Source organism: Nannobrachium achirus (genome assembly GCF_963921795.1).
Source record: "Nannobrachium achirus genome assembly, chromosome: 1".
Classification (NCBI taxonomy): domain Eukaryota; kingdom Metazoa; phylum Chordata; class Actinopteri; order Myctophiformes; family Myctophidae; genus Nannobrachium; species Nannobrachium achirus.
In genome coordinates, this window is record NC_137810.1 from 3204354 (window position 1) to 3231969 (window position 27616).

At 49.4% G+C, this 27616-nt stretch overlaps 1 protein-coding gene across 1 annotated transcript in view; it reads right to left on the reverse strand.

Moving 5' to 3' along the window:
* Positions 1-905: 905 nt before the first annotated feature.
* apc2 (APC regulator of WNT signaling pathway 2) overlaps positions 906-27616 on the reverse strand; it is a gene marked incomplete at both ends in the record, with an annotated part of 82431 nt that continues 55720 nt past the window's right edge. The window contains 13 exon segments of the mRNA XM_080750355.1: positions 906-1103; positions 2983-3037; positions 4370-4567; positions 4569-4571; positions 5744-5874; positions 9193-9406; positions 9786-12940; positions 14426-14845; positions 15307-15718; positions 15887-16009; positions 17207-17553; positions 18672-18800; positions 27031-27375. Of these exon segments, the coding sequence (XP_080606481.1) occupies positions 906-1103; positions 2983-3037; positions 4370-4567; positions 4569-4571; positions 5744-5874; positions 9193-9406; positions 9786-12940; positions 14426-14845; positions 15307-15718; positions 15887-16009; positions 17207-17553; positions 18672-18800; positions 27031-27375 (5730 nt within the window).

Below are 27616 nucleotides of genomic sequence, written 5' to 3' on the forward strand. Positions count from 1 at the left end.
CATGTGTGATGTGATGACGTCACCAAACGATAAAGTCGACTTCAACTCAACTTTTTACTGAGTCGAGTCGACTTGCAAAGATTACAAGTCGTTAATGCCCTAACCCACTGTAGATTTCTTTTCCCCCTATTTTATCATGAACATTAGTGAGGACCGATTATATGAAGATGGGTTTAAAAGTGGTGAAGTCCTCCTTTCAGGTGAGATTACAGGCGTTCCACACAGAGCAGAGAGCTTGGAGATCTAGAGCGTTTGCAGCAAGTTTAGAGACGTTACGTTTGCTTGTTATGAAGGGAGGAGGAGGAGCGTATAAAATACTTCATGGTTTTCCTGTGACATGTTGTGTCCTTTTGTGATCGCTTGTCAAACAGTCATTTGAAGAAGAAGTGCCTTTTTTTCAACACAGCGTAACTGAGTTTGTCCTTCTGAGGTTTTTGCATAAAAAGTTTTCTTTCTTTTTTTAGCGTTGATGGTGAATCTTCTGCCACAGGCGGCTTCGAAGGTCTTTGCTGCGTGTGTGTTCACACCACTTCTCTAATGGTTTATATACAAATACAAAACCACGTACTAAAAAAAGTGTAACCTCTTGTTTTTGTCGGTTTCGTCCGACTAGTGTAGGCTACTGATTGGGAAGTGGACGGAGGTGAGAGAGAGAGCGGGAAGAGATGTTCCTGCTTCAAGGAGATTAAACGCGAATGCAGTGAAGAAGAAAGGGTGAGAAATGAGAACCGTCACTAACACAACGCTACACTCCTGGTCCACATCCTGAGTGTTAGTGCCGATTCGGGACAACACGCTAACATCGTTTACCATTGTTTTAAAGAACCGCAGCCGCACCGGGGGAAGGTTTCGTTGACGTCGTCCTCTCTGAGAAGCTGGGGTTTATATTTCCCGGAGACGCAGTCTTAAGACTCGGTCTGCTCCAGCGTCTTCTGGCTGACGGCCTGGCTCTGGCTCTGGCTGTGGGCCTGGGCTTCCTGCAGGCAGCAGGTTGTTGCCATGGGGCTGGGGGTGTAGTTGAAGGGAGTGACCCTGGCCGCCTTGCTGGGCGACCCGCCCTGGCGGAATGTCACCGCTCCTCCTCCACCACCGCCCGTCTGGCTCTCGGAGTTGGAGGTGGAGGTGGAGGTGGAGGTGGTGGTGGTGGTGGTGGTGGTCGACGCGGCAGCGTAGCTCCTCGTCGAGGCGTCGGCGTCTCCTCCGTCGTGCGGGTTCCTGTAAAGACAGTGACATTTTAGTTTAAGTTGTCGGACAAATGATTGTGATGATTTAGTTTAGTGTTTCTTTTTGGAAATGAACTTTGGAATACAGAAACATCAATTACATAATATGAAAAATAACCTAGTGCAGTGTTTCTCAAATGAGGGTACATGTACCCCTAGGGGTACATGGGGGTACTGCGGGGGGTACAGGAGAAAATGGGAATAGGTATTTTACTGTTATGGGTAACGACAAAGCATTGACAGTCTTTGTGTGAACCTTCTCACCAGTAAATTGTTAAACCAAATTACATCAATACCTTGACTAGTACAACTGTTACTGAATGGAAAGCAATGTTTATTTACCATTATGCCGCTTTATTTTGAACATATGTGACCGCTCGTGGCGTTTTCAGACACAACGGGGCCATGGTCGTTTTTCTACTTTTCACATTTTCCGAAAGTACAGAATCTAAGCTTTCATATGATGTATCATTATTAGAAATTAGAAGATACGGTCATTTGAAACTTGTTGGTTCAGAAACACCAAAGCAAAGAAAATGCCCTTGAAAGGTTTCTCTATTTTAACACCTTTTCAGGTCCCAGAAAATGGGAGTGACATAGTAGTTAACCCCACCTCTAACCACTCCCCAAACCACTCCCCCACTAGCTGTCAACTGTCTGTCAATATTTAAAACACATTTCACATTAAGACAGACCTTCAAGCCAGTAGATCTAATAATACTCATAACTCATGAATGGTATTTAAAGCAGGGGTTCTCAAACCTTTTTAGACTGTGACCCCCAAAATAAACAAATACAATGACATTAAGCTAAACATCTGGGGACCCCAAAATATAATTTGGAGACCCCACAGTTTGTTTTGTACAGTTTATTTCCAGTTTCTAATATTTTTACTCCACTACGCTGTGAGCTTGTAGATCTGCTATTTTCAAAGTATTATTTTATAGCCTACATTTTGAAAACATGAAATTAATAATGAAAGATGCCTACTTCATGAGTAGGCCTACTTTTTTCTATGTTTACTTTAAGTACATGTTGATGGAAATACTTGTATACTTTTAATCAAGTAAATTCTGAATATTTCTGCATTATAGTATTGATACTTTTACTTGAGTAAAGATCTGAGTACTTTTCCCACCACTACTCTCTTATTTCTTTGCCCAAAGACGCGATTCTCTCTCTCTCTCTCTCTCTCTCTCTCTCTCTCTCTCTCTCTCTCTCTCTCTCTCTCTCTCTCTCTCCATACAAAGCGATGGTCACTTTACCAGTCACTCTTCCCCCCCCTCTCTCTCTTTCTCTCCATACAAAGCAATGCTCACTTTACCAGTCATCAGTAATTCACCCGTCATCTCTCTCTCTCTCTCTCAAAGAGAAGGTAGCGACGCGACAGGTTTTGTAACATGAATGAGACAGAAAGAGGGAGCTCAGTGGTCATGTGAAACGGTGCATGCAAATAAACTTAATCTGACGCTGATTATAAACCAATTGATCCCCGGATCCTTCTATGCTAGATTGAACCACCGAGTCTTGACAAAGAAAGAGAGAGAGAGGGGGATGGGGAGAGAGAAAAAGAAAGAAAGAGAAACGCTCCTTGCAAAAAAGCGACTCAACTCCGCAGTCAAGCCGGACTTTCACTTCGTCGTACAACGTGTTGCAATGCATTCTGAAACTAGCTGATCTATAAGCTCACAACACGTCGCATTTGCAACATGTTGTGAGCTTGCAGATCAACTCTTTTCACCACGCTAAAACTTCTCACTTTTTCGATCTGAGTGATAGCCACTGTGGAGACAGGCAGCTGTCCTGTTGTGTTCCTGGTACATGATTCAACGCATTATAGCAAGCGTGCTGACACAAAGTGAGTAGCAAACTTAGCCATTAAGAAGATACATTGATATTGTTGTGTTTACTGTTAGAAACACGTGTGCTTATGGGCGGTGCTGCGGCGGTGCTCAGCCAGGAGGGAGAACAATAGGCCAGACCAATCGCAAGCACTCTATTTAAATACGTGGAAGAATGTTACACCCCCAAACAACCACGGAAAATGTCTTAAACAGAGCCATGTTTAAGATTTAATTTTAACCATTTAGTGAACCTAAAACGCCTATCTCTTGTTATAAAAACCTCCTACAACATTCAAACTGTTTTATTATGGCTAGAAACGAAAAAACCCCAAAAATAAAATCGAATGCATTTAGCTCTATTGTAGAGATCCATTACTGCCGACTGAGTGTCTGAGAACACAATGAGGGGACACATATTGGCATTGGAACTGGACTTTTGGTGTAAATCTTATAAGCAAAATGCTGTAGTCCCTTACCAAATCGGTTTGGTAAGGGGGGTAGGCTACTGCAAAAAAAATGTGAGAACCAGTTGACCTAGTGTATATGTCACGGTTTGATAGAGAAACAGTACGGTCGAGAAACGGAGCACTCGTCGTGCGGCACGGGGCGGAACAAGCGGTCGCTTTTAGCCACAACAACGTCCTCCAGGCGGAGCCGCTCGATTGTCCACGACATTGCAAGCGGCGCGAAGGCCAGCGGACCTTGGTCCTGCTCTTCGCCCCCGAGCGCCGCAGGCGCGAGTGGTCGCGAAGAGCGGGCCAGGGCCGCGCGGCCGGCGGAGCGCCGCGCGAGTTACGAAGCCGTGGTGAATGCAATCGTTATATTTATGCCCAGGCCGTAAGGCCTGTGCAAGCCCACGATAAACGCCCTGTCCAAGTGACTACAATGGAGCGCTCCCTAGCTCATAGTAAGCTAATGGCTAAACACTGCCGAACTAGGCTAGTAAATAAAGAAAGAGAGTCGCAAACGAGTGACGTCAGCGCCTTCACTAGTGAATGGCTGTCGTCGCCATCTGGTGGTGAACGACAAAACAAGCGCTCTTACAATGAACGTACTGAGTTACCCAAACGTACTGTAACATATATACTCAAAGAAACAACCGTAAATGAAATCCAACCCATAGATTTATCAAAATAAGTGTTAATTTTCACAGCAAATTTTGATTTAAATTTATATTTTGTCATTTGGATGTTGGCGGGCCTTGATGGTGTTGTAATGCCTGGTTTATATCTTTGCTGCATGCCAAAGAGAACAGAAAATGTTCCGTATATTTAGCTATGGTTTTAGTTTATATTAGTTTACCCAGAGGGGGCGCCGATCTTCCTGAGCAGGAGTAGTTTGGCCGCCGTCGCCTCCTCCTCAGACGAGGTGACGATGGGGTCCGGAGACGTGCTGGAGTTGGTGGTCTTGTCGTCGCACTCCGGATCCTCCGTCTGCACGGTGGCGTCGCTCGTCTTCCGCGAAGCGATCACGATGGTGGGCAGCTTCTTCCCCAGAGGGGGCGCTGGCTTTGCAGGTTGGGGGCGGTCCTCGTGGGCCTCCGGGGGAGGAGCCAGGGGAAGAGCGCTCTCTGGCAGGGCTCTGTGCAATGTACAATTACAATGTAAAATTACAATGTACAATTTAGCAGACGCTCTTAATCCAGAGTGACTTACAATAAGCAAGGTAATACTAACCCTTCAGACTGCGCTGAGCTTGAGTCTGACAAGAGATTTCAAAGGGGAGGGGATTTTAAATTAGAAATTCCTAATCACAAGAGATCTGGTGGGAGGGGTTGTGTTTGACTTGTGTGTACACAAAAACATTCCCCCCTCCCCCTCCCCTCTATGACAGGCATCAAACAGGTCGTTGTCTTTGATGCTAACGAGGTGTGCACAACCCCCCTTTGAAGTTCAAAGGGAGCAATTACGAGCTTTGGCTGAGCTCCCCCCTCCACTGTTTCTGTTGATTTTCAAAAGTTAGACCCACCACCTCCTCCGTCTTGCATTGATTTCATTGGCTGGTGCGTCAAGATACCATATCAAGTTAAGCGTCATATGACAACACCAGACCAAGAGAACCAGTCCGCTCAGAGAGTGTGTGGGTAATACATCAATACATCAACATCAATACATCAAATGCATAGAAATATCAATTTAGAGAAAAATAACATAGGTAGACCGAACAAAAAAGCTTTATATTAAAAAAAAAGAAAAGCTATCTAGCTTCCATGTATGGTCGTTGGGGTAGGTGAATGCCATGGTAAGTGCTATGGGCATAGGTGGAGTCTAGGGAGTGAGTCTGTAGTTCTAATGAGCTAGGGAGTGAGTCTGTAGTTCTAAGTGCAACAGGGAGTTTATTCCACAGTTTATGGGCCAGGAGGGCAAATTGTCTAGGGCAAGTGGAATTTTGTCCTGGGGTTTTTAGCCAGGGTTCTGTCAGCATCCCTGTGTTGGCTGATCTGAGTGAAGGGGTGGGGTTGTAGGGGTTGATCAGGTTTAGGAGGTATGGAGGTGATCTGAGTGAAGGGGTGGGGTTGTAGGGGTTGATCAGGCTTTGGAGGTATGAAGGTGATCTGAGTGAATGGGTGGGGTTGTAGGGGTTGATCAGGTTTTGGAGGTATGGAGGTGATCTGAGTGAATGGGTGGGGTAGTAACTAGGGGTTGATCAGGTTTTGGAGGTATGGAGGAGCCGTACCTGTCCTCGTCGGCCTCGGGGGAAGGAGCCAGGGGCAGGGCGCTCTCTGGCAGGGTGCTCCTCAGGATCTGAGGCACGTCCTCGTCCTTGATCCTCCTCCAGGTGACCCTGGAGCCACTCCTCTGGCCCTTCTTCTTAGAGGACAAAACAACAAGGAAAACGTTTACAAAGTGCTTCACCAACGCCTTTCTGATTTGGATATCAGCAGCGACAATATCCCAGATGTAGCTGGGAGCCAGGCCTTGCAAGCAATGTTCCCTCTAATTTCTCTTCGGTCTGAGCAAACACTCCAACCTTCTGAGCACAACGTGAGCACTGATGAGCAACATACGTCGAGTGCACGATATATAGTAGGTATAGCCTACTACGTCAGTGCGTCAAGTCATGTCAAGTTATGGCTTATTCAAATTTAATTACAGAATAAGTAATAGCGGTTCGACTGCTGTTAAGAAACTGTAGGCTACTATAGGACTGTTAAATTTAAAAAGACGGGGGGAAAAGGGTTTTATATCCATTATTATTGCGACCGTAGGTCGCACTTACTATCAAAACCTCCACAAACTGTGAGTGAGTCAGTCTGTCCGTCTGTCTGTCACACCTCACACGTCACACTATTGCCCTGCTCATATCTCCGCAACCGTTGCCCCGATCCATGCCAAATTTTGCACACACGCTCCTTGGCTGCCAAACTACAACCTCCGAGGACCCCCGGAGCTCCAGGGACCCCCAGGTCCCTGGGGGACCCCCAGATGTAAAAAATTACCAAATGTGCAAAAATGACCAAATGACCACCCCAACGGGGCTGCTCACGGGGAATTCCCGGGGACCACCGACTCCTGGTGCTCCAGAACGGATGCAAAAGTGGTGGCGCCCCCAGTGGAGGACCCCCTCCACTGCAGCTCACATAAAATGCCGTAACTCGGGCTAGGAGGGTCCGGGAGAGCCGGGGCCGGTACCTATTCGTCCGCCAAGGCAACGCGGACACCCCACCCCTCATTTCTCACATGGCCCTCTTCTAGCGCCACCATGAGGCCGATTTTTAAAACACATTTTTGGACACTGCTCCTACAGTTTTTGCCCTAAAATCACGCAAATCGCTACACAGTATGTCTACACTCATCCCATCACCATGGATCAGGAAGATTTTGGAAAAACAAATTTTTGCCCTATTTGTGGAGATAAGCGACCTACGGTCGCTTATCTCCCGATTAGGGAGTCTTACTGGTTCAGTATTAGGCCTACAGACTGATTTTCCCCCTTGGGATAATAAAGGTATCTCTATCTATCTTATATAGTATATACACATGTTGACAACATGTTGTGTAAATACAATACAAACAATGGGCCTAAATATGAGTCTACAAAATAACAATACATTGACATATTGACATTGACACGTCTAAAGAAGGTATAGCCATCGCTAACTAAGAAGTGTCATTATTATGAATAAAATACAGTCCAAAGCATTATGTGTAGCCTATGTGCCAAAGTGCCAATAAGCATGCATGCGAAAATTTGGTATAGGCCTACCATTTTCACACTCAATTAAATAAACACTGGCTTTTGACCATGTAGATTGCTTTCCCAAAAAATTAAATCATATAATATGACCTAAGCTATAGCCCATAACCTTACAGCTCTATGGCTGGATCTCAAACATTTTCATGTCAAGGACCCACAAATTAACTCTTTGAGTGCCACCCCGTTCACCACTAGAGGGCGCCCAGTGGCCATAGAAAATCCCATAGAGATATGCTGGTATATGCAGAAGCCCTGCAGCCATGACTTGCCTGAACACTTTCCTTTGTGCATGTACAGGAAGAGGATGAAGTTAGCTTGAAGTTAGCTATTGGTTACCAAGCATTTTAGAAGCCTTATTTTCGTCAACTTAGCCATGATTAAACCTTGCACACCTCATGCATGGGAAAAAAACAGAGAAGAATGAGCTCTAAAAAATCCAATGCAATCCTGGATTGCATTGAAGTGGATTTGTGCAGTTTGTTCACAGCTTTCAAACAAAAAAATCCGATTGGAAATCCGTTCAGGCATTCTTGAGATAATCGCCATTATGTTTTACATGTTATGTAAACAAACATGGCTGCCCTGTATGTTAGATGGGGTTGTATGGGGGTGGGTGGAACATGCAAAATCGCGATTGAAATCATGTTCACTAGATTTGATGGGGTAAATTTTTTTTTTTTTTTTTTTTTTTTTTTAATATCCCGAACATGTTCGGGATAGGCACTCTGGTATGCGATAATATATCCCGAACATATTCGGGATAGGCACTCAATGAGTTAACACTTATCAGCCGAGGGACCCCCATTTGAAAAAATATTCCCAGGGACCCCCATAAGATAATATTTGTATGGCTTTAGCAGAGATTCCCTTTTTAATGTCAAAGACCCCTTATTTGACATGCATTAGGCTATGGACCTCCATTTAATGGCATTTCTATCAATGAGACCCCAATTTATATTTGTTATAAAATCAAGTTAATTTAACTCTGAGTGTGTGGTTCCATGTGTACACTCTGAGTTACATAAGGGTCCATTTGGTTCCTAACTTTTGCTGGGGACCCCTGGAACTACCTCAAGATCCCCGGGGGTCCCCGGACCCACTTTGAGACCAATGCATTACAGGACTGGAGTTATTTTTGTTAACTCGTCGTGAAGGAGAGACGCCAAGCTCGTCAGCTCCAGAGAAACATTGCAGTTTATATAGTTCATACCTGGAAGCTGGATGGAGGAGTAGTGTGTATACTGTAGGTCTAATCTCTGCTGTGCACAGGCGGGGGACATCTTTATGAAACTGCACATTACCAACCATGGTCCTTTGAGCTTCTGATACGCAAAGCAAAGCACATGCGTTTGTTTTGTGGTGCACCCGTTTTGGTAGCCTGCCCTACAGCCACGCTGTTGCTAACGTTAATGCACACATAGAAGATGTGAGAAAGTTTTATGACGGCAATAAAACAATAAAGTAGTCCAAAGAAGTCTCTGTTTACCACACGTGCGTGCGTGCGTGTGTGAGAGAGATAGAGAGAGAGAGGGGGGGGGGCGGAGGAGGCCAGCGAGAATCGAGTCGAGAGACAGCGAGAGGGAGAGAATTAGGCGAGAGGGGGGAGACAACGAAAGACCGAGAGAGAGAGAGAGAGAGAGAGAGAGACCTAGCGCTGTCTATGTTAAGCATATGCAGGCAGACAGAGACTGAGTACCACAAAATAATCAACTACGTTTCACAAATCTATCAGCGTTAAATCTGCCCTGCGCTACAAAGATTTGTCGTGCGCGACAGGGTCCTGAGTAGTGCGCGGGCACGCATGCGCACAGCTTAGAGGGAACATTGCTTACAAGGCTTTCAAAAGTCATCAGTAGAATCTTACAACTGACTGTGAAACTCACTGCCGAAGGATTTAATGAAACTCACAACTCCACGCTGCGACTCACCTTCTTGGTGTCGTCCTCGCTCTTGGCTCGTCCGCTGGAGTCTGAGGAGGAGGATCGCAGCGAGGAGCGGCTGGTCACCCTGCTCAGCACGTTGATGCTGGGCGAGGAGGCGTGGCGCTTGAAGTCCTGCTGCTGCTGCTGGCGCTGCTGCCTGGCAGCCGCTGCCCTGCTGCCCGCCACCATGCCGCTGCCCCCACCGCCCCTCTGAGCCACCCTGGTGAACAACATGATGTGGAGATCAGCACTTCAACAACAAGACAATGCAATGTTCTACACATTAACCGCCAATTAGTCTATGTTTAGTAAAAGGGACGTGAACTCTGCAAATCTCTTCGCCGAAGAGAGTTTTTTTAGATCTGCTATTTCTTTGGCTGAATGTTCCCCCCAGAATAGGGATGCTGAGGTTCAAGTGCTGAAGCCAACATGAACAAGACTGGACATTTGAATTCATTAAAAGTTAAAAAGATAAAACACCTGTCTCCTTAAATGGAAATACCTATTCAGGCTACAGGAAAGAGGAAAAAGGAAAACACAATATAAAAGGACAATACATTAAAACGAACTAGGAAGCTTTACAGTGCATAAGTGCTTACCTGCAAGGGCTTTCAGAGCTGGTTCTCCTGGCCGGTCGCCTGGAGGAGAGGTCCCGCTCGCTGGAGCTGGCCCTGGCCAGGGTGGAGGTCTGCTTCTGCAGCCCTGGGTCCTGGCCTCTGCCCTGCGGCTGTGGAGGTCTGCTCTGTGGCTGTGGAGGTCTGCCCTGCGGCTGCACAGAGGCCCCCCGCTGTCCCCCCGGGGGGCCCTTGGCCTGCATGACCTTGCGGGGCCCCTGCACGGCGGCCTTCAGCTCCTGGCAGCGGGACGAGCAGAGGAAGACGGCGGCGGCCGGCGGAGGCGGGACTCTGCGGGGCGAGCCGCGCTGCCCCCCGGGGCCCCCCGTCGCCCCGGGGCGCCCGGGGCTGTCGCCGCGCCTGCCCATCATGCTCTTGGACTCCTTGATGAAGGTCAGCTGTCTCAGGAAGCCGTTGCGGTCCGACTCGCCGCTGCTGCTGCTGGAGTGGACCGAGGTCATCCGGACCAGGTCGAAGCGGTTGGTCGGAACCATCCGCTTCCCGACGACCACCTGGGCGGTCTGCCGGACGCTGACGCTGGTGGGTTGGTTGGTCACCAGGGGAGACAGGGTCCTGGGCTGCCGTGCCGAGGTCTGCATGAACGGGATTCGGACCGGCGACTTCTGAGTCTTCACGGGGGACCGGGGACTCTGGCTCATGACCGGAGAGCGTCCCTTTCGCTCCGGTGGGCTGCTGGCAGGCGGGCTGCTGGACGGCGTGGGGCTCTTCTTGGGAATGTTTCTACTCCGAGTCGGGGAACAGATCCTCCTCTGGGACTGTTTAGAAGGCGTGGAGCTCTGGGAGGATCCAGAGGAGGAGCTTTTTGGGATCCTGGGAGGAGGAGTGGAGCTCCTCTTGGGCAGAGACAGTTCCATGTCCTGAGGTCGACTCAGGCGGTGGAGACTCTTTGACCGGTGCTGCGCGAGCTCCGGGTTCTTCGGGGAACCGGTTTTCTTGGGCGGTCTCTGCGACAGGTTGGTGGTCTCCTTCTTGGGCGTGTAAGTGACCGTCCTGCCCCTGAAGACCACCGGCAGGTTGGGGACCGGCTTGCGCTTGTCGAAGTCCAAGGGTTTGTTTGCCTTCTTGTCTTTGGCGAACTTCCTCTCTTTGGGCGTGAAGCTGGACGTGGACATGAAGGAGAGGACGGACTCCGTCTCCTCCGAGGACGGCTCCTGAGACTTGGACGCTTGGAGCTCCGTGACCACGGAGTTGGCCCCTTCCTGTATGGCCCTCCACTCCACGCTGTTGAGGTCCGAGTCCTTGTCGGACGCCGCGTCGTCGCTGTCGAACCCTTGGTCCACGTTCCATCCGTCCGAGCTCTTCTGCGAGTTCTTCTTCTGCTTCTGGGCCTTGTCGGCTTTCTTCTTCCTGGCGGGGACCTTCTTCCGGCTGTGCTTGGGCATGGCGGACGTGATGCACCTCTGCAGTAGGTCGTCTTCGGAGTCCATGCTCACCGAGCTGGGCGAGCTCTGCTCCTCGTACTGGATGTGGACGGGCTTGGCCTGCTGCTGCTGAGGCGGCGGGCCGTGGCTCTTGTTGTGTCTGTTTTTGGCCCACATCTGCTGCGTGGCCGATTTGTGGTCGTCGAACTCGGCGTCGCTCAGGGAGCTGAGGGAGGTGCTGAGCGAGTAACACGTCGGCGCATCGGATTTGATCAGGTTCTGTTTGATGCGATGGAAGCCTTTGGCCTTGGGTTGGGAATTATCCATCCTGCCGATGTTAGTCATGCTGCGGGAGAGCGTGTTTCTGCTGGCCTCTCTCATCTGCTTCCTTCCAGCTCGTTTTTCCTTTTGGTCGTCGTAGAAGCAGTAGATCTCTTCCTCGGTGGGCGACTGATGTTGCATTGGTTGAAAGATTCTGTTCCCTTGCAGCGATCCGTTGTTCGGTGCTCCTTCTTGCTTAATCACAGGCAGCTCCAGTTTCCTCGCAGCGACTTCCCTCCTCTGCCTCTGGTGGCCGGGCGACTGTTCGCGGTGCCGTTGGCTGGCCACTCTGTCGGCCACCTCTTTGCTCTGCATCAGCACTCGTTGAGTAGGGATCACGTGTTTGGTGGTTCGACCCGTCGGCTGGCAGCTCGTCGTCATCCTGACGGGTTTGTGGAAGTGAGAGAAGATCCTGAGGTCTTCGATCCTCTTGGCCTCGTCGTCGTCCACGTCTGTTGGCTTGTTGGCGTTTCTGGCTCGCCAGTCTTTCGCCCCTCCTTTCTCCTTCACGGGGTACTGAAGCGTCTCGTCGCTCAGCGACGTCGTGCTGGAGAAGTTGACGGGAGTGCCCTCCGCGGAATCCGTGAAGGACGAGTCGTCGAAATGGAACTCCTTCTGCGGTATGATGAACTTCCTCCCGGGGACTATTTGGGTTCCGCCGTTGGGCAGCATCATGTACACCGGGAGCTGTATGGGTTTACCGCTCTGGGCGCTCAGGAGGTGGGACGGAATGTTGGTCACGAGCGAAGGCCTCACCTTCCTGAACTTGGAGGGCATGGCCGAGTTGATGCACTCCTTGAGGATCTCGATGTCGTCGTCAGAGTTGCCCTCGCTGTACCTCTCGCCGTGGTCCGTCGCCCGCTCCTCCCCCTCCTCCTCCTCCGGGTTCCTGTCGCTCTGCTGGAGCAGCGGCGTGAGCTTGAGCTCCACGTCCTTCTGGATGTAGTGCTCGTGGAGAGGCAGCGCGCTCAGGCTGGAGGCGCAGGAGAAGTTCTCCGTGGGCTTCTCCACGGTGAAGTAGATCATGGTGTCCAGGTCCTGGGGGAGGTTGAACCTCTCCTTGAAGTCCGCGATCTCCATGAACTTGCGCAGGTTGGTCTCCCACTGCCCCGCCGTGGCGGCCATGGCGGCGGCACTGCTCTGGGGCTCCAGGGCGGCGCCGTTGGGCTCCATGCAGCAGGGCGTCTTGCTGCGGCTGGGAGGCATGGTCTGCCCGGGGCTGTCGGGGAGGTCGCTGGGGCTGATGGTGCCGTCCATCATCTCGCTGCACGGGTCGCTCTGGACGGAGCTGGCGATGGACGGAGCCTCGAAGCTCCCCAGGGAGCTGACGGAGCTGCAGCGCGACATGACCAGCGGCGTCTCGTGGACGTAGTTCTCCGAGGAGCTGGACGGGGAGCGGTCCTCGGGCACGGCAGGCGACGCCCCCCTCAGGAACACCTTGAGAGAAGAATGGAAAAATTTGTATGGGAACGATATAGCCTGATTTCAGACTCAGCGCTAGAGCTTGAGTCTGACATTGTCCCATTGACAAGAGATTTCAAAGGGGAGAGGATTTGAAATTTGAAATTCCCAATCACAAGAGATCTGGTGGGAGGGGTTGTGGTTGACTTGTGTGTACACAAAAACATTCCCCCCTCCCCCCCCCCCCCCCTCTATGACAGGCATCAAACAGGTCGTTGTCTTTGATGCTAACGAGGTGTGCACAACCCCCCTTTGAAGTTCAAAGGGAGCAATTAAGAGCTTTGGCTGAGCTCCCCCTCCCTCCACTGTTTCTGTTGATTTTCAAAAGTTAGACCCACCCCCTCCTCTGAGGCTCTGACTCTCATTGGCTGGTCTTGCCTCAGACCAGAGCAGGTAGAGGTCCATTATGCAACACCAGACCAAGAGAAGCAGTCCACTCAGAGAGTGGGCGGGTCTACTGGCTGGAGCCAGGCAAGGAACGATGAATACAGGAGGACAGTATGGGAGTAGACATGACTACTACGACTTATTCTCTATTGTAAATAGGGCTGGGACTTTGACTGATTGATTTTGATTAAATGAAGAATTGACACGATAAAAAAAATAAAAAGATCTGGCTTGTTTTTTTCGCTGTGGAGCCTTTCTTGCTCATGCCAATGCATGTCTAGTGTTTACATGCGATTGGACATGCGGTCGACTTCGATTGGTTAATAACAAATCCTCTGATTGGAATGTTTATTTATTTTAATGTTTTATTGAGTCACAGTCCTAAATGTAAATGCTGAAACAACTGTTGGATGCTGGCTTGTTGTTTATTTTGTCTTGTTGTAATTTATTTATTTATGTCTTGGCACTGTTATGTGTTTGTCCTAGGTATGTCCTTGTTATGTGTACAGTACTATCAAAATCTCGACCAGCTGTCCGTCAGTCCTTCACACGTTTGCCCTGCTCATATCTCCGCAACCATGCCATATTTTGCACACACACTCCTTGCCTGCCAAACCACAACCTCCATCAATTCTCACGTAACCCTCTTCTAGCACCACCATGAGGCCGATTCTTGCAAAACACATTTTTGGACACTGCTCCTAAAAAATTTGACCTAAAATCACGCAAATCGGTACACACTTGGTCTACACTCATGTCATCAACATGGATCTGTCCCATGTAGCGCCACCTTCAGGATGATTTTTTTCAAACACATTTTGGACACTACTCCTACAGATTTTGCCCTAAAATCACGCAAATCGGTACACGGTATGTCTACACTCATGTCAACATGGATCTGTCCCATATAGCACCACCATCAGGCCTATTTTTTCAAACACTTTTTTGGACACTGCTCCTACACATTTTGCTCTCAAATCACACTGCGACCTAACGGTCGCTTATCTCCCGATTAGGCAGTCTTGGTTATAAATGTCAAAATTCAAATAAAGACATTGAAAGAGAAAGGCAGACCTTGTCTCTCTTGGAGGAGCAGGGGATCTGGATGGGCTCGGTGGCCTCCTTGCTGGGGAAGGTCTTGGAGTCGGTGACCAGCAGCTGGCTGTCGCTCAGGTCCTCCAGCGTCTCGTCCTCCTCGGCCCTCCTCGCCACCTCCTCGCCCTCCTCCACCTCGATGATCTCCAGACTGGAGTCGCTCTCCAGCTCGTTCTCGCTCTGGCTCTGGCCGTCCAGCGCGCCGTCGCCCGACGACAGCGAGGACAGCGAGCTGCAGCGGGAGAAGCAGATGGGCGTGTTCTCCACCGAGTACTTCTGGAGCGTCTCCATCGGCCCCATGGCGGCCGCGGTGGCGGCGGCGGTGGGGCTCCTGGCGGCGGCGCTCATGGGCGAGAACTTGGTGATGCTTCCTCCGGTCATGACGGTGGGGACCCAGGCCTGTGTGGAAAAATTCAGATCAATGGTGGTGGTTATGATTTATTATGTAGTAGTTTAAGTAGTTCTGCCCAGAGGCAATATTCAGGGATCACAGTTATACTGTACTCAAAGTACAAGCTGTGCCATAACAAGATAAGCTTTACAAAAACAATAGCTACTCCAACCACCAAAGTTGGAGACATTTCAACTACAAAATGACGTCACTTGCATCTTCTGAAAAGCATTACCCCGAATTAGAGTTCAGAAAGCTGCACGTCGGAAAGTCGGAACTCTCAGATGAAAGGTTTGGTGGTCGGAGACAGTATGGACAAGCCTTTAAGTTAAGGCATAATAGCTGGTACTTAAGACAATCAAAATAGAGCCCCTAGACTCTTAAAAGCTATCCCGTATCATTCATGATGTTTCATAAAAACTAATAACGTCACACATAATCAATCATGATAACATAACATCTACCACACCTGTCTCCTCATGGCCTGGGCCGCCTGGACGTTGATGGCCGTCTTGGCCACGCCGAACTTGGCCACGCTCTGGATGAGCGGGACGTGCTGGTAGGAGGGCGACAGCTTGATGGACGTCATGCTGACGTCGGAGGACACCTTGGTCACCACGCTGACCGGCGTCTGCAAGAGCGCCTCCTGCTGGTTCTTCTCTGCGTCGTCATCAGCGCTTCCCAGCTCCGGAAGAAGCGCCGCCTTGGGCTCCTTGTTGTTGTCCACGGAGTCTCTCTCCGGGACCTCCATCGTCGTCTGCCTGCCGTCGTGCGGGCCGGGGACCCCCCCGGCGGTCAGGTACTCCTGGTTGGCCACTTTGAGGTCCAGTTGGTTGGGTCGTTTTCTGCTCGGGTCGGCCTTGGCCGCCGCCGAGGAGGGCCTGAGCGCCTCTCTGCTGCCGCAGTAGCCGTCTGAGGGGGGCCTGAGCTGGTCTCTGCTGCCGCAGTAGCCGTCTGAGGGGGGCCTGGGCTGGTCTCTGCTGCCGCAGTAGCCGTCTGAGGGGGGCCTGAGCTGGTCTCTGCTGCCGCAGTAGCCGTCTGAGGAGGGCCTGGGCTGCTCTCTGCTGCCGCAGTAGCCGTCACTGGTGCTGCCGCTGTTCAGGCTGTCGGTGGAGAGGCTGGTCTGGGCCGTCTTGAGGCGGATCAGGGCGTGGGCTCTGCTGAGACGCTCCCTGTGGGCAGGGGGGCAACCATTAGTCCATTAACCCTAATCCAATCCATTATTAAATGAGTTGACAACTAATTTAGTAATCGCAATCGAATCGGCAACTAATCGCTCAAATTGATATTATTATCGTGAATATAGGGTAAAGAACAACAAATATGACTTTTTACTTTTACTACTTACTTTTTTTTGAAAGCCTGACAAATTTGTAGCTATTCTTTAATCAAATCTATGCAGTCGGAAAAGAGGTATTTATTTTGCAACCTAATCGGCAGCCGATTGTGTAATAAATTGTCTTTTTTTTATTATTCATCTTGAATGTATTTTTTTGTTAGTTAGAACATGTCTAAAAGAATCTGAAATCTAAAGTGCCATAATCCGATTAATCAATTAAACGTTTAAATAATCAATCAATTAATCGATTATGAAAATTGTTACGGACAAGAGTAATGGGTAAAAGATAGTGCTATTAGAGTGGGGATCTGTACTGTGTTGTTATGTGTTGTTTTGTGCGTGCGCCTGTTTTGTCATTGTCTGCAGATTCCTACTCCCGCTACGAGTGGAGGAGGGCTCCTGTCACTCTGCCACCTGCAGCCAATCAGCGCTCTGTCCGCCTGGTCCGCCCCCTTTAAAAGCACCGAGAAGACGACAGCCATGGCTGCTGTCATTCTGCTTGAGAAGCTATGAGGGTAGTATAGTTGACAGCGCGCCCACCAAAGCAGCTTAGCGTTTAGTTGCCTGCAACAGTCTTGCTTTGTCCTTTGTAAAGGTTGTTACTAGAGTCCACGTTTAATAGTGGTGAGCAGGGTAAGGTATTAGTAAGTATTTTCGCTATAGTAGTTGTCACTTTGTTATCACTCAGGTAGGGGCAGGTTACCTCACTCTGTACTTTTGTTAGGCTAAGGTTAGCGCAGTCAGTCAGGTAAGTATGTGGGTCGTTGGTCAGTTAGTTAGATTTGGGGGTTCATCTTTAGTTCAGGGATAGTTCTGTATTTTTGTTCTGTTATATAGGTGCCTGCCCACTGCCCAGCCCTGTCTCACCCAGTATCACAGAGCAACCTAATTTACACTTATCTGTAAACTCTATTAACTTTGTGTAATAAAACTACTTTTTGGCCTTCACCACCTGGTCTTTGTTACCCCGCAAACACCCCTAGGCCCAGTGGGCGTAACAATAACCGTTAGTTTGCAGCCCTATACCAACCTGTGTGCCAGGCTGCTGGTGTCCGACAGGCGGCAGGGCGAGCAGGACTTGTCGCGGGCCTCGTTGAGCTCGGTGGGTCCGTGCGGCCAGTCGGCGAAGGGGTCCTCGGAGCTGAGGCTGAAGCTGTCCTCGGTGGAGGAGGTGTGCATGGTGATGTCCTCCACCAGCCGGTCGATCTTGGCCACCGTGCTGGTGATCTTCTTGGCCAGCTTCTCGGCGGCGGCCGACACGTCCTCGTGGTCGTTGGCGGCGGAGGCGTGGCCGTGGGGGGCGTGTCTCCTCTCCACAGCGGTCTGACGATGCGGCTCCACGTCTCTCTCGGGCTCGCTGTTGTCCTTCTTCCGTGGCTGCTAGCGGAAAGACATGGTATTGTTTTAGTACCGGGTACGCATTATTGCGTATTATTATTTTTTATGCTTTAACTATTCAAAAATAGCAGATCTACAAGCTCACAGCACGGCACCGAGTGCCTGCGCTGCGAGCTTGTAGATCTGCTATTTTTTTTTTTTTTTTTAATTTTTATCCCACGATTTTTTTAACCCATTTTTTCACCCGGTGCCAATTGCCTAAGCTGTAATCCTGGGCTCTGCTCTCCCTCTGCCAACCTGGGGAGGGCCCCGAACTGAGCTCATGCTTCCTTCAGTGCATGAGGAGTGAGCAGGCCGCTTCTTATCACCTGACAGGGGGAGCTTCTCCGGTTGGACGTAGCGCGTGGAAGGAACACGTTATTCCAACCAGTTCCATTCCCCTCCATCAGGCGCCCCGGCTGACCAGGGGGAGGCATTATAGAGACCAGGATTACTGCATGTTTTTGTGAGGGTATCTACCCTAGGAGACACGGGGAGAACATGCAAACTCCACACAGAAAGGCCCTTTTGCCAACCCCACCTAGGGTGTGGGCACTGATGACGCGGAGGAGGGAACACGCCCCCAGCACCCACAGCGTCCCCCGGCGGGAATCGAACCCAGGACCTTCTAGCTGTGAGGCGACAGCACTACTGACTGCGCCACCGTGCCCCCTAGATCTGCTATTTTTTGAAAAATCTTGAACATTTGAATTTTGACCCGATTCTATTAGTGTCTTCTAAATCCCTTCTAAGGTTAAAACACATGTTTCTACGTCAGTGGTTCTCAAACCTTTTCATCTCAAGGACCCCTAGAATTATTCGGCCATGGACCCCCGTCTCAAAATATTACGCATCAAGGACCCCCCCAGAAGTAAATATTTGAGTTAAGAATGTTCCCTTTAAAAATGAGATATTCAAAGATTTGCACGAATGATTTCATGATTTAAAAAAAAAAGAAATAGCAGATCTACAAGCTCACAGCACGGCACCGTGCTGTGAGCTTGTAGATCTGCTATTTTTGCTCTTCTTGTGCACAATTAGTCCATACATGGCCTACTTGTGCGCAAGGCGCAAGTTGTCCCCTGGACAGAGTGCAGTTGTAGTTGAACTACGCTCACCTGGTTGTTGAGGAAGTTGGAGTTGGTGAGGAACATGGAGAGCATGGAGAAGCTGCCTGTGTTGTCCAGACTGCTGGACACGTTGGGAGCCTCGTCGTCATCGAAGCATCCTGAGTCTGAGGCGTAGTCCTGGGGACACGGGAGCACATTATGATCATTATGTTTATATTATACTGAGTCTGAGGCGTAGTCCTGGGGACACGGGAGCACATTATGATCATTATGTTTATATTATACTGAGTCTGAGGTGTAGTCCTGGGGACACGGGAGCACATTATGATCCTTATGTTTATATTATACTGAGTCTGAGGCGTAGTCCTGGGGACACGGGAGAAAATATCATCCTTATGTTTATATTATACTGAGTCTGAGGCGTAGTCCTGGGGACACAGGAGAAAATATCATCCTTATGTTTATATTATACTGAGTCTGAGGCGTAGTCCTGGGGACACGGGAGGAAATATCATCCTTATGTTTTTATATTGAGTCTGAGGCATAGTCCTGGGGACACGGGAGAAAATATGATCCTTATGTTTTTATACTGAGTCTGAGGCGTAGTCCTGGGGACACGGGAGCACATTATGATCATTATGTTTATATTATACTGAGTCTGAGGTGTAGTCCTGGGGACACGGGAGAAAATATCATCCTTATGTTTATATTATACTGAGTCTGAGGCGTAGTCCTGGGGACACGGGAGAAAATACCATCCTTATGTTTATATTATACTGAGTCTGAGGCGTAGTCCTGGGGACACGGGAGAAAATACCATCCTTATGTTTATATTATCCTGAGTCTGAGGCGTAGTCCTGGGGACACGGGAGAAAATATCATCCTTATGTTTATATTATACTGAGTCTGAGGCATAGTCCTGGGGACACGGGAGAAAATACCATCCTTATGTTTATATTATACTGAGTCTGAGGCATAGTCCTGGGGACACGGGAGAAAATACCATCCTTATGTTTATATTATACTGAGTCTGAGGCGTAGTCCTGGGGACACGGGAGAAAATATCATCCTTATGTTTTTATATTGAGTCTGAGGCATAGTCCTGGGGACACAGGAGAAAATACCATCCTTATGTTTATATTATACTGAGTCTGAGGCATAGTCCTGGGGACACGGGAGAAAATACCATCCTTATGTTTATATTATACTGAGTCTGAGGCATAGTCCTGGGGACACGGGAGAAAATACCATCCTTATGTTTATATTATACTGAGTCTGAGGCGTAGTCCTGGGGACACGGGAGAAAATACCATCCTTATGTTTATATTATACTGAGTCTGAGGCATAGTCCTGGGGACACGGGAGAAAATACCATCCTTATGTTTATATTATACTGAGTCTGAGGCGTAGTCCTGGGGACACGGGAGAAAATACCATCCTTATGTTTATATTATACTGAGTCTGAGGCGTAGTCCTGGGGACACGGGAGAAAATACCATCCTTATGTTTATATTATACTGAGTCTGAGGCGTAGTCCTGGGGACACGGGAGAAAATATCATCCTTATGTTTTTATATTGAGTCTGAGGCGTAGTCCTGGGGACACAGGAGAAAATATCATCCTTATGTTTATATTATACTGAGTCTGAGGCGTAGTCCTGGGGACACGGGAGCACATTATGATCATTATGTTTATATTATACTGAGTCTGAGGCGTAGTCCTGGGGACACGGGAGAAAATATCATCCTTATGTTTATATTATACTGAGTCTGAGGCGTAGTCCTGGGGACACGGGAGAAAATATCATCCTTATGTTTTTATATTGAGTTTGAGGCGTAGTCCTGGGGACACGGGAGAAAATATCATCCTTATGTTTATATTATACTGAGTCTGAGGCGTAGTCCTGGGGACACGGGAGAAAATATCATCATTATGTTTATATTATACTGAGTCTGAGGCGTAGTCCTGGGGACACAGGAGAAAATATCATCATTATGTTTATATTATACTGAGTCTGAGGCGTAGTCCTGGGGACACGGGAGAAAATATCATCATTATGTTTATATTATACTGAGTCTGAGGCGTAGTCCTGGGGACACGGGAGAAAATATCATCATTATGTTTATATTATACTGAGTCTGAGGCATAGTCCTGGGGACACAGGAGAAAATATCATCCTTATGTTTATATTATACTGAGTCTGAGGCGTAGTCCTGGGGACACGGGAGAAAATATCATCATTATGTTTATATTATACTGAGTCTGAGGCGTAGTCCTGGGGACACGGGAGAAAATATCATCCTTATGTTTTTATATTGAGTTTGAGGCGTAGTCCTGGGGACACAGGAGAAAATATCATCATTATGTTTATATTATACTGAGTCTGAGGCGTAGTCCTGGGGACACAGGAGAAAATATCATCATTATGTTTATATTATACTGAGTCTGAGGCGTAGTCCTGGGGACACGGGAGAAAATATGATCATTATGTTTTTATATTATATCGTTTGGACCAGGGGGGTCTTAAGCATATATATATATATTAAACACATCAATAAGGACTCTACCATAAAAACAAAACATTTTTCAGAACAGTGCTGCGGACATGAACAAAGGCACAGAGAATTAAAAATCTGCTAAAAGCTAGAGTGAAGAAATAGGTCTTGAGCTGTGCTCTGAAGCTATCCACAGAGGCTGCCTGTCTCAGTGTGTTCCTATTGGTCAGGCTCTCTATCTGGGTGTGTCTCAGTCTTCCTATTGGTCAGGCTCTCTATCTGGGTGTGTCTCAGTGTTCCTATTGGTCAGGCTCTCTATCTGGGTGTGTCTCAGTGTTCCTATTGGCCAAGCTCTCTATATCAGGGGTTCCCAATCTTTTTTTGTCTCAGGGCACCCCATGAATATTGTTTTAATCCGAGGCACCCCTACATTATAATTTTCACTCCCAGCACCTTATATTTATGGCATATCGTCGTTGTCGGGTGGAAACCTTGTATGTCCAAAACCGTTCGTTTTGTATTCATCTATAAAATGTACTAAACTAGTGAAAACAGCAGATCTACAAGCACACAGTGCTTGTAGATCGTCTGTTTTCACAAGTTTTGTGCGACGGTCTTGTATGATGAGCAGGGAAAAAGACGTACACAACTTGGAGATACAAGGTTTCTGCCCGATAGTGACAATATTTTAGTGATTATGTTGCGAGGAAAACATTGAGATCATTTTGGTTAGAACTGACTGAAAATAACTTTGTACTTCAAGTTTAAAATTATACTAAATAATATTTTTCAAGTGTCCAAATAAATTCCAAATATTATCAAATGATCTCGCGGCACCCGTGGACTGGTGTCGCGGCACCCCAGGGTGCCCCGTCACCCCAGGGTGCCCCGTCACCCACTTTGATAACCCCTGGTCTATATGGTTGTGTCAGTAGTGTTCCTACCTTGGCCAGGCTCTCTATCTGGGTGTGTCTCAGTATTCTTACCTTGGCCAGGCTCTCTATGTGGGTGTGTCTCAGTATTCTTACCTTGGCCAGGCTCTCTATGTGGGTGTGTCTCAGTGTCTTCCTATTGGCCAGGCTCTCTATGTGGGTGTGTCTCAGTGTTCTTACCTTGGCCAGGCTCTCTATGTGGGTGTGTCTCAGTATTCTTACCTTGGCCAGGCTCTCTATGTGGGTGTGTCTCAGTGTCTTCCTATTGGCCAGGCTCTCTATGTGGGTGTGTCTCAGTGTCTTCCTATTGGCCAGGCTCTCTATGTGGGTGTGTCTCAGTGTCTTCCTATTGGCCAGGCTCTCTATGTGGGTGTGTCTCAGTGATCCTATTGGCCAGGCTCTCTATGTGGGTGTGTCTCAGTGTCTTCCTATTGGCCAGGCTCTCTATGTGGGTGTGTCTCAGTGTCTTCCTATTGGCCAGGCTCTCTATCTGGGTGTGTCTCAGTGTTCTTACCTTGGCCAGGCTCTCTATCTGGGTGTGTCTCAGTGTTCCTATTGGCCAGGCTCTCTATCTGGGTGTGTCTCAGTGTCTTCCTATTGGCTAGGCTCTCTATCTGGGTGTGTCTCAGTGTCTTCCTATTGGCTAGGCTCTCTATCTGGGTGTGTCTCAGTGTCTTCCTATTGGCCAGGCTCTCTATGTGGGTGTGTCTCAGTGTTCCTATTGGCCAGGCTCTCTATCTGGGTGTGTCTCAGTGTCTTCCTATTGGCCAGGCTCTCTATCTGGGTGTGTCTCAGTGTCTTCCTATTGGCTAGGCTCTCTATCTGGGTGTGTCTCAGTGTTCCTATTGGCCAGGCTCTCTATCTGGGTGTGTCTCAGTATTCCTATTGGCTAGGCTCTCTATCTGGGTGTGTCTCAGTGTCTTCCTATTGGCTAGGCTCTCTATCTGGGTGTGTCTCAGTGTCTTCCTATTGGCCAGGCTCTCTATCTGGGTGTGTCTCAGTGTTCCTATTGGCCAGGCTCTCTATCTGGGTGTGTCTCAGTGTTCCTATTGGCCAGGCTCTCTATCTGGGTGTGTCTCAGTGTCTTCCTATTGGCCAGGCTCTCTATCTGGGTGTGTCTCAGTGTCTTCCTATTGGCCAGGCTCTCTATCTGGGTGTGTCTCAGTGTTCCTATTGGCCAGGCTCTCTATCTGGGTGTGTCTCAGTGTTCCTATTGGCCAGGCTCTCTATCTGGGTGTGTCTCAGTGTCTTCCTATTGGCCAGGCTCTCTATCTGGGTGTGTCTCAGTGTTCCTATTGGCCAGGCTCTCTATCTGGGTGTGTCTCAGTGTCTTCCTATTGGCCAGGCTCTCTATCTGGGTGTGTCTCAGTGTTCCTATTGGCCAGGCTCTCTATCTGGGTGTGTCTCAGTGTTCCTATTGGCCAGGCTCTCTATCTGGGTGTCTCAGTCTTCCTATTGGCTAGGCTCTCTATCTGGGTGTGTCTCAGTGTTCCTATTGGCTAGGCTCTCTATCTGGGTGTGTCTCAGTGTTCCTATTGGCCAGGCTCTCTATCTGGGTGTCTCAGTCTTCCTATTGGCCAGGCTCTCTATCTGGGTGTGTCTCAGTGTTCCTATTGGCTAGGCTCTCTATCTGGGTGTGTCTCAGTGTTCCTATTGGCCAGGCTCTCTATCTGGGTGTGTCTCAGTGTCTTCCTATTGGCCAGGCTCTCTATCTGGGTGTGTCTCAGTGTTCCTATTGGCCAGGCTCTCTATCTGGGTGTGTCTCAGTGTCTTCCTATTGGCCAGGCTCTCTATCTGGGTGTGTCTCAGTGTTCCTATTGGCCAGGCTCTCTATCTGGGTGTGTCTCAGTGTTCCTATTGGCCAGGCTCTCTATCTGGGTGTCTCAGTCTTCCTATTGGCTAGGCTCTCTATCTGGGTGTGTCTCAGTGTTCCTATTGGCTAGGCTCTCTATCTGGGTGTGTCTCAGTGTTCCTATTGGCCAGGCTCTCTATCTGGGTGTCTCAGTCTTCCTATTGGCCAGGCTCTCTATCTGGGTGTCTCAGTCTTCCTATTGGCCAGGCTCTCTATCTGGGTGTGTCTCAGTGTTCCTATTGGCCAGGCTCTCTATCTGGGTGTGTCTCAGTGTTCCTATTGGCCAGGCTCTCTATCTGGGTGTGTCTCAGTGTTCCTATTGGCCAGGCTCTCTATCTGGGTGTGTCTCAGTGTTCCTATTGGCCAGGCTCTCTATCTGGGTGTCTCAGTCTTCCTATTGGCTAGGCTCTCTATCTGGGTGTGTCTCAGTGTTCCTATTGGCTAGGCTCTCTATCTGGGTGTGTCTCAGTGTTCCTATTGGCCAGGCTCTCTATCTGGGTGTCTCAGTCTTCCTATTGGCCAGGCTCTCTATCTGGGTGTCTCAGTCTTCCTATTGGCCAGGCTCTCTATCTGGGTGTGTCTCAGTGTTCCTATTGGCCAGGCTCTCTATCTGGGTGTGTCTCAGTGTTCCTATTGGCCAGGCTCTCTATCTGGGTGTGTCTCAGTGTTCCTATTGGCTAGGCTCTCTATCTGGGTGTGTCTCAGTGTTCCTATTGGCCAGGCTCTCTATCTGGGTGTGTCTCAGTGTTCCTATTGGTCAGGCTCTCTATCTGGGTGTGTCTCAGTGTTCCTATTGGCCAGGCTCTCTATCTGGGTGTGTCTCAGTGATCCTATTGGTCAGGCTCTCTATCTGGGTGTGTCTCAGTGTTCCTATTGGCTAGGCTCTCTATCTGGGTGTGTCTCAGTGTTCCTATTGGCCAGACTCTCTATCTGGGTGTGTCTCAGTGTCTTCCTATTGGCCAGGCTCTCTATCTGGGTGTGTCTCAGTGATCCTATTGGCCAGGCTCTCTATGTGGGTGTGTCTCAGTGTTCCTATTGGCCAGGCTCTCTATCTGGGTGTGTCTCAGTGTCTTCCTATTGGCCAGGCTCTCTATCTGGGTGTGTCTCAGTGTCTTCCTATTGGCCAGGCTCTCTATCTGGGTGTGTCTCAGTGTTCCTATTGGCCAGGCTCTCTATCTGGGTGTGTCTCAGTGTTCCTATTGGCCAGGCTCTCTATCTGGGTGTGTCTCAGTCTTCCTATTGGCTAGGCTCTCTATCTGGGTGTGTCTCAGTATTCCTATTGGCTAGGCTCTCTATCTGGGTGTGTCTCAGTGTTCCTATTGGCCAGGCTCTCTATCTGGGTGTGTCTCAGTGTCTTCCTATTGGCCAGGCTCTCTATCTGGGTGTGTCTCAGTCTTCCTATTGGCCAGGCTCTCTATCTGGGTGTGTCTCAGTGTTCCTATTGGCCAGGCTCTCTATCTGGGTGTGTCTCAGTCTTCCTATTGGCCAGGCTCTCTATCTGGGTGTGTCTCAGTGTTCCTATTGGCCAGGCTCTCTATCTGGGTGTGTCTCAGTGTTCCTATTGGCCAGGCTCTCTATCTGGGTGTGTCTCAGTGTTCCTATTGGCCAGGCTCTCTATCTGGGTGTGTCTCAGTGTTCCTATTGGCCAGGCTCTCTATCTGGGTGTCTCAGTCTTCCTATTGGCCAGACTCTCTATCTGGGTGTCTCAGTCTTCCTATTGGCCAGGCTCTCTATCTGGGTGTGTCTCAGTCTTCCTATTGGCTAGGCTCTCTATCTGGGTGTGTCTCAGTGTCTTCCTATTGGCTAGGCTGTCTATCTGGGTGTGTCTCAGTGTTCCTATTGGCCAGGCTCTCTATCTGGGTGTGTCTCAGTGTTCCTATTGGCCAGGCTCTCTATCTGGGTGTGTCTCAGTGTCTTCCTATTGGCTAGGCTGTCTATCTGGGTGTGTCTCAGTCTTCCTATTGGCCAGGCTCTCTATCTGGGTGTGTCTCAGTGTTCCTATTGGCCAGGCTCTCTATCTGGGTGTGTCTCAGTGTTCCTATTGGCCAGGCTCTCTATCTGGGTGTGTCTCAGTGATCCTATTGGCCAGGCTCTCTATCTGGGTGTGTCTCAGTGATCCTATTGGCCAGGCTCTCTATCTGGGTGTGTCTCAGTGATCCTATTGGCCAGGCTCTCTATCTGGGTGTGTCTCAGTGTTCCTATTGGCCAGGCTCTCTATCTGGGTGTGTCTCAGTGATCCTATTGGCCAGGCTCTCTATCTGGGTGTGTCTCAGTGTTCCTATTGGCCAGGCTCTCTATCTGGGTGTGTCTCAGTGATCCTATTGGCCAGGCTCTCTATCTGGGTGTGTCTCAGTGTCTTCCTATTGGCCAGGCTCTCTATCTGGGTGTGTCTCAGTGATCCTATTGGCCAGGCTCTCTATCTGGGTGTGTCTCAGTGTCTTCCTATTGGCCAGGCTCTCTATCTGGGTGTGTCTCAGTATTCCTATTGGCCAGGCTCTCTATCTGGGTGTGTCTCAGTATTCCTATTGGCCAGGCTCTCTATCTGGGTGTGTCTCAGTGATCCTATTGGCCAGGCTCTCTATCTGGGTGTGTCTCAGTGATCCTATTGGCTAGGCTCTCTATCTGGGTGTGTCTCAGTATTCCTATTGGCCAGGCTCTCTATCTGGGTGTGTCTCAGTGTTCCTATTGGCCAGGCTCTCTATCTGGGTGTGTCTCAGTGTTCCTATTGGCCAGGCTCTCTATCTGGGTGTGTCTCAGTGTCTTCCTATTGGCCAGGCTCTCTATCTGGGTGTGTCTCAGTGTTCCTATTGGCCAGGCTCTCTATCTGGGTGTGTCTCAGTGTTCCTATTGGCCAGGCTCTCTATCTGGGTGTGTCTCAGTGTTCCTATTGGCCAGGCTCTCTATCTGGGTGTCTCAGTGTTCCTATTGGCTAGGCTCTCTATCTGGGTGTGTCTCAGTGTTCCTATTGGCCAGGCTCTCTATCTGGGTGTGTCTCAGTGTTCCTATTGGCCAGGCTCTCTATCTGGGTGTGTCTCAGTATTCCTACCTTGGCCAGGCTCTCTATCTGGGTGTGTCTCAGTCTTCCTATTGGTCAGGCTCTCTATCTGGGTGTGTCTCAGTATTCCTACCTTGGCCAGGCTCTCTATCTGGGTGTGTCTCAGCAGCTGAGGCTTGCTGCTCTGCAGACTCTGCAGGCTGCGGCTGGGGCTCTGGTTCTGCTGCTTGTTGTTGAGCGAGTCGAAGGTCTCCGCCAGGTGGCGGGCGTCCAGCTCCGCCTCCAGCGCCCGCTGCTTGCGGACGTAGAGCGAGGGGGCGCAGGAGCCCGGCGAGATGACCGCCGCGTCCTTGTAGCGTGGCGGCCGGTTGGCCAGCAGGTTGCGCAGGGCGGCGGCGCTGCCCATGGCGATCATCTTGTGCTTGGAGTGGATCAGGTTGCGCAGCATGGCCACCGCGCCCAGGTCCCACAGCAGCTCCTGGTGGTCGGACCAGAGAACAGCACGTAAGAAAAGGTGTTGTGAGGTTGTTTTCAGTGTACCCAGTCTTAAGGCTATGAATCTATGCCAGTGTACCCGGTCTTAGGACTATGAATCTATGCTAGTACCTGGTCTTAGGACTATGACTCTATGCCAGTGTACCTGGTCTTAGGACTATGAATCTATGCCAGTACCTGGTCTTAGGACTATGACTCTATGCCAGTGTAACTGGTCTTAGGAC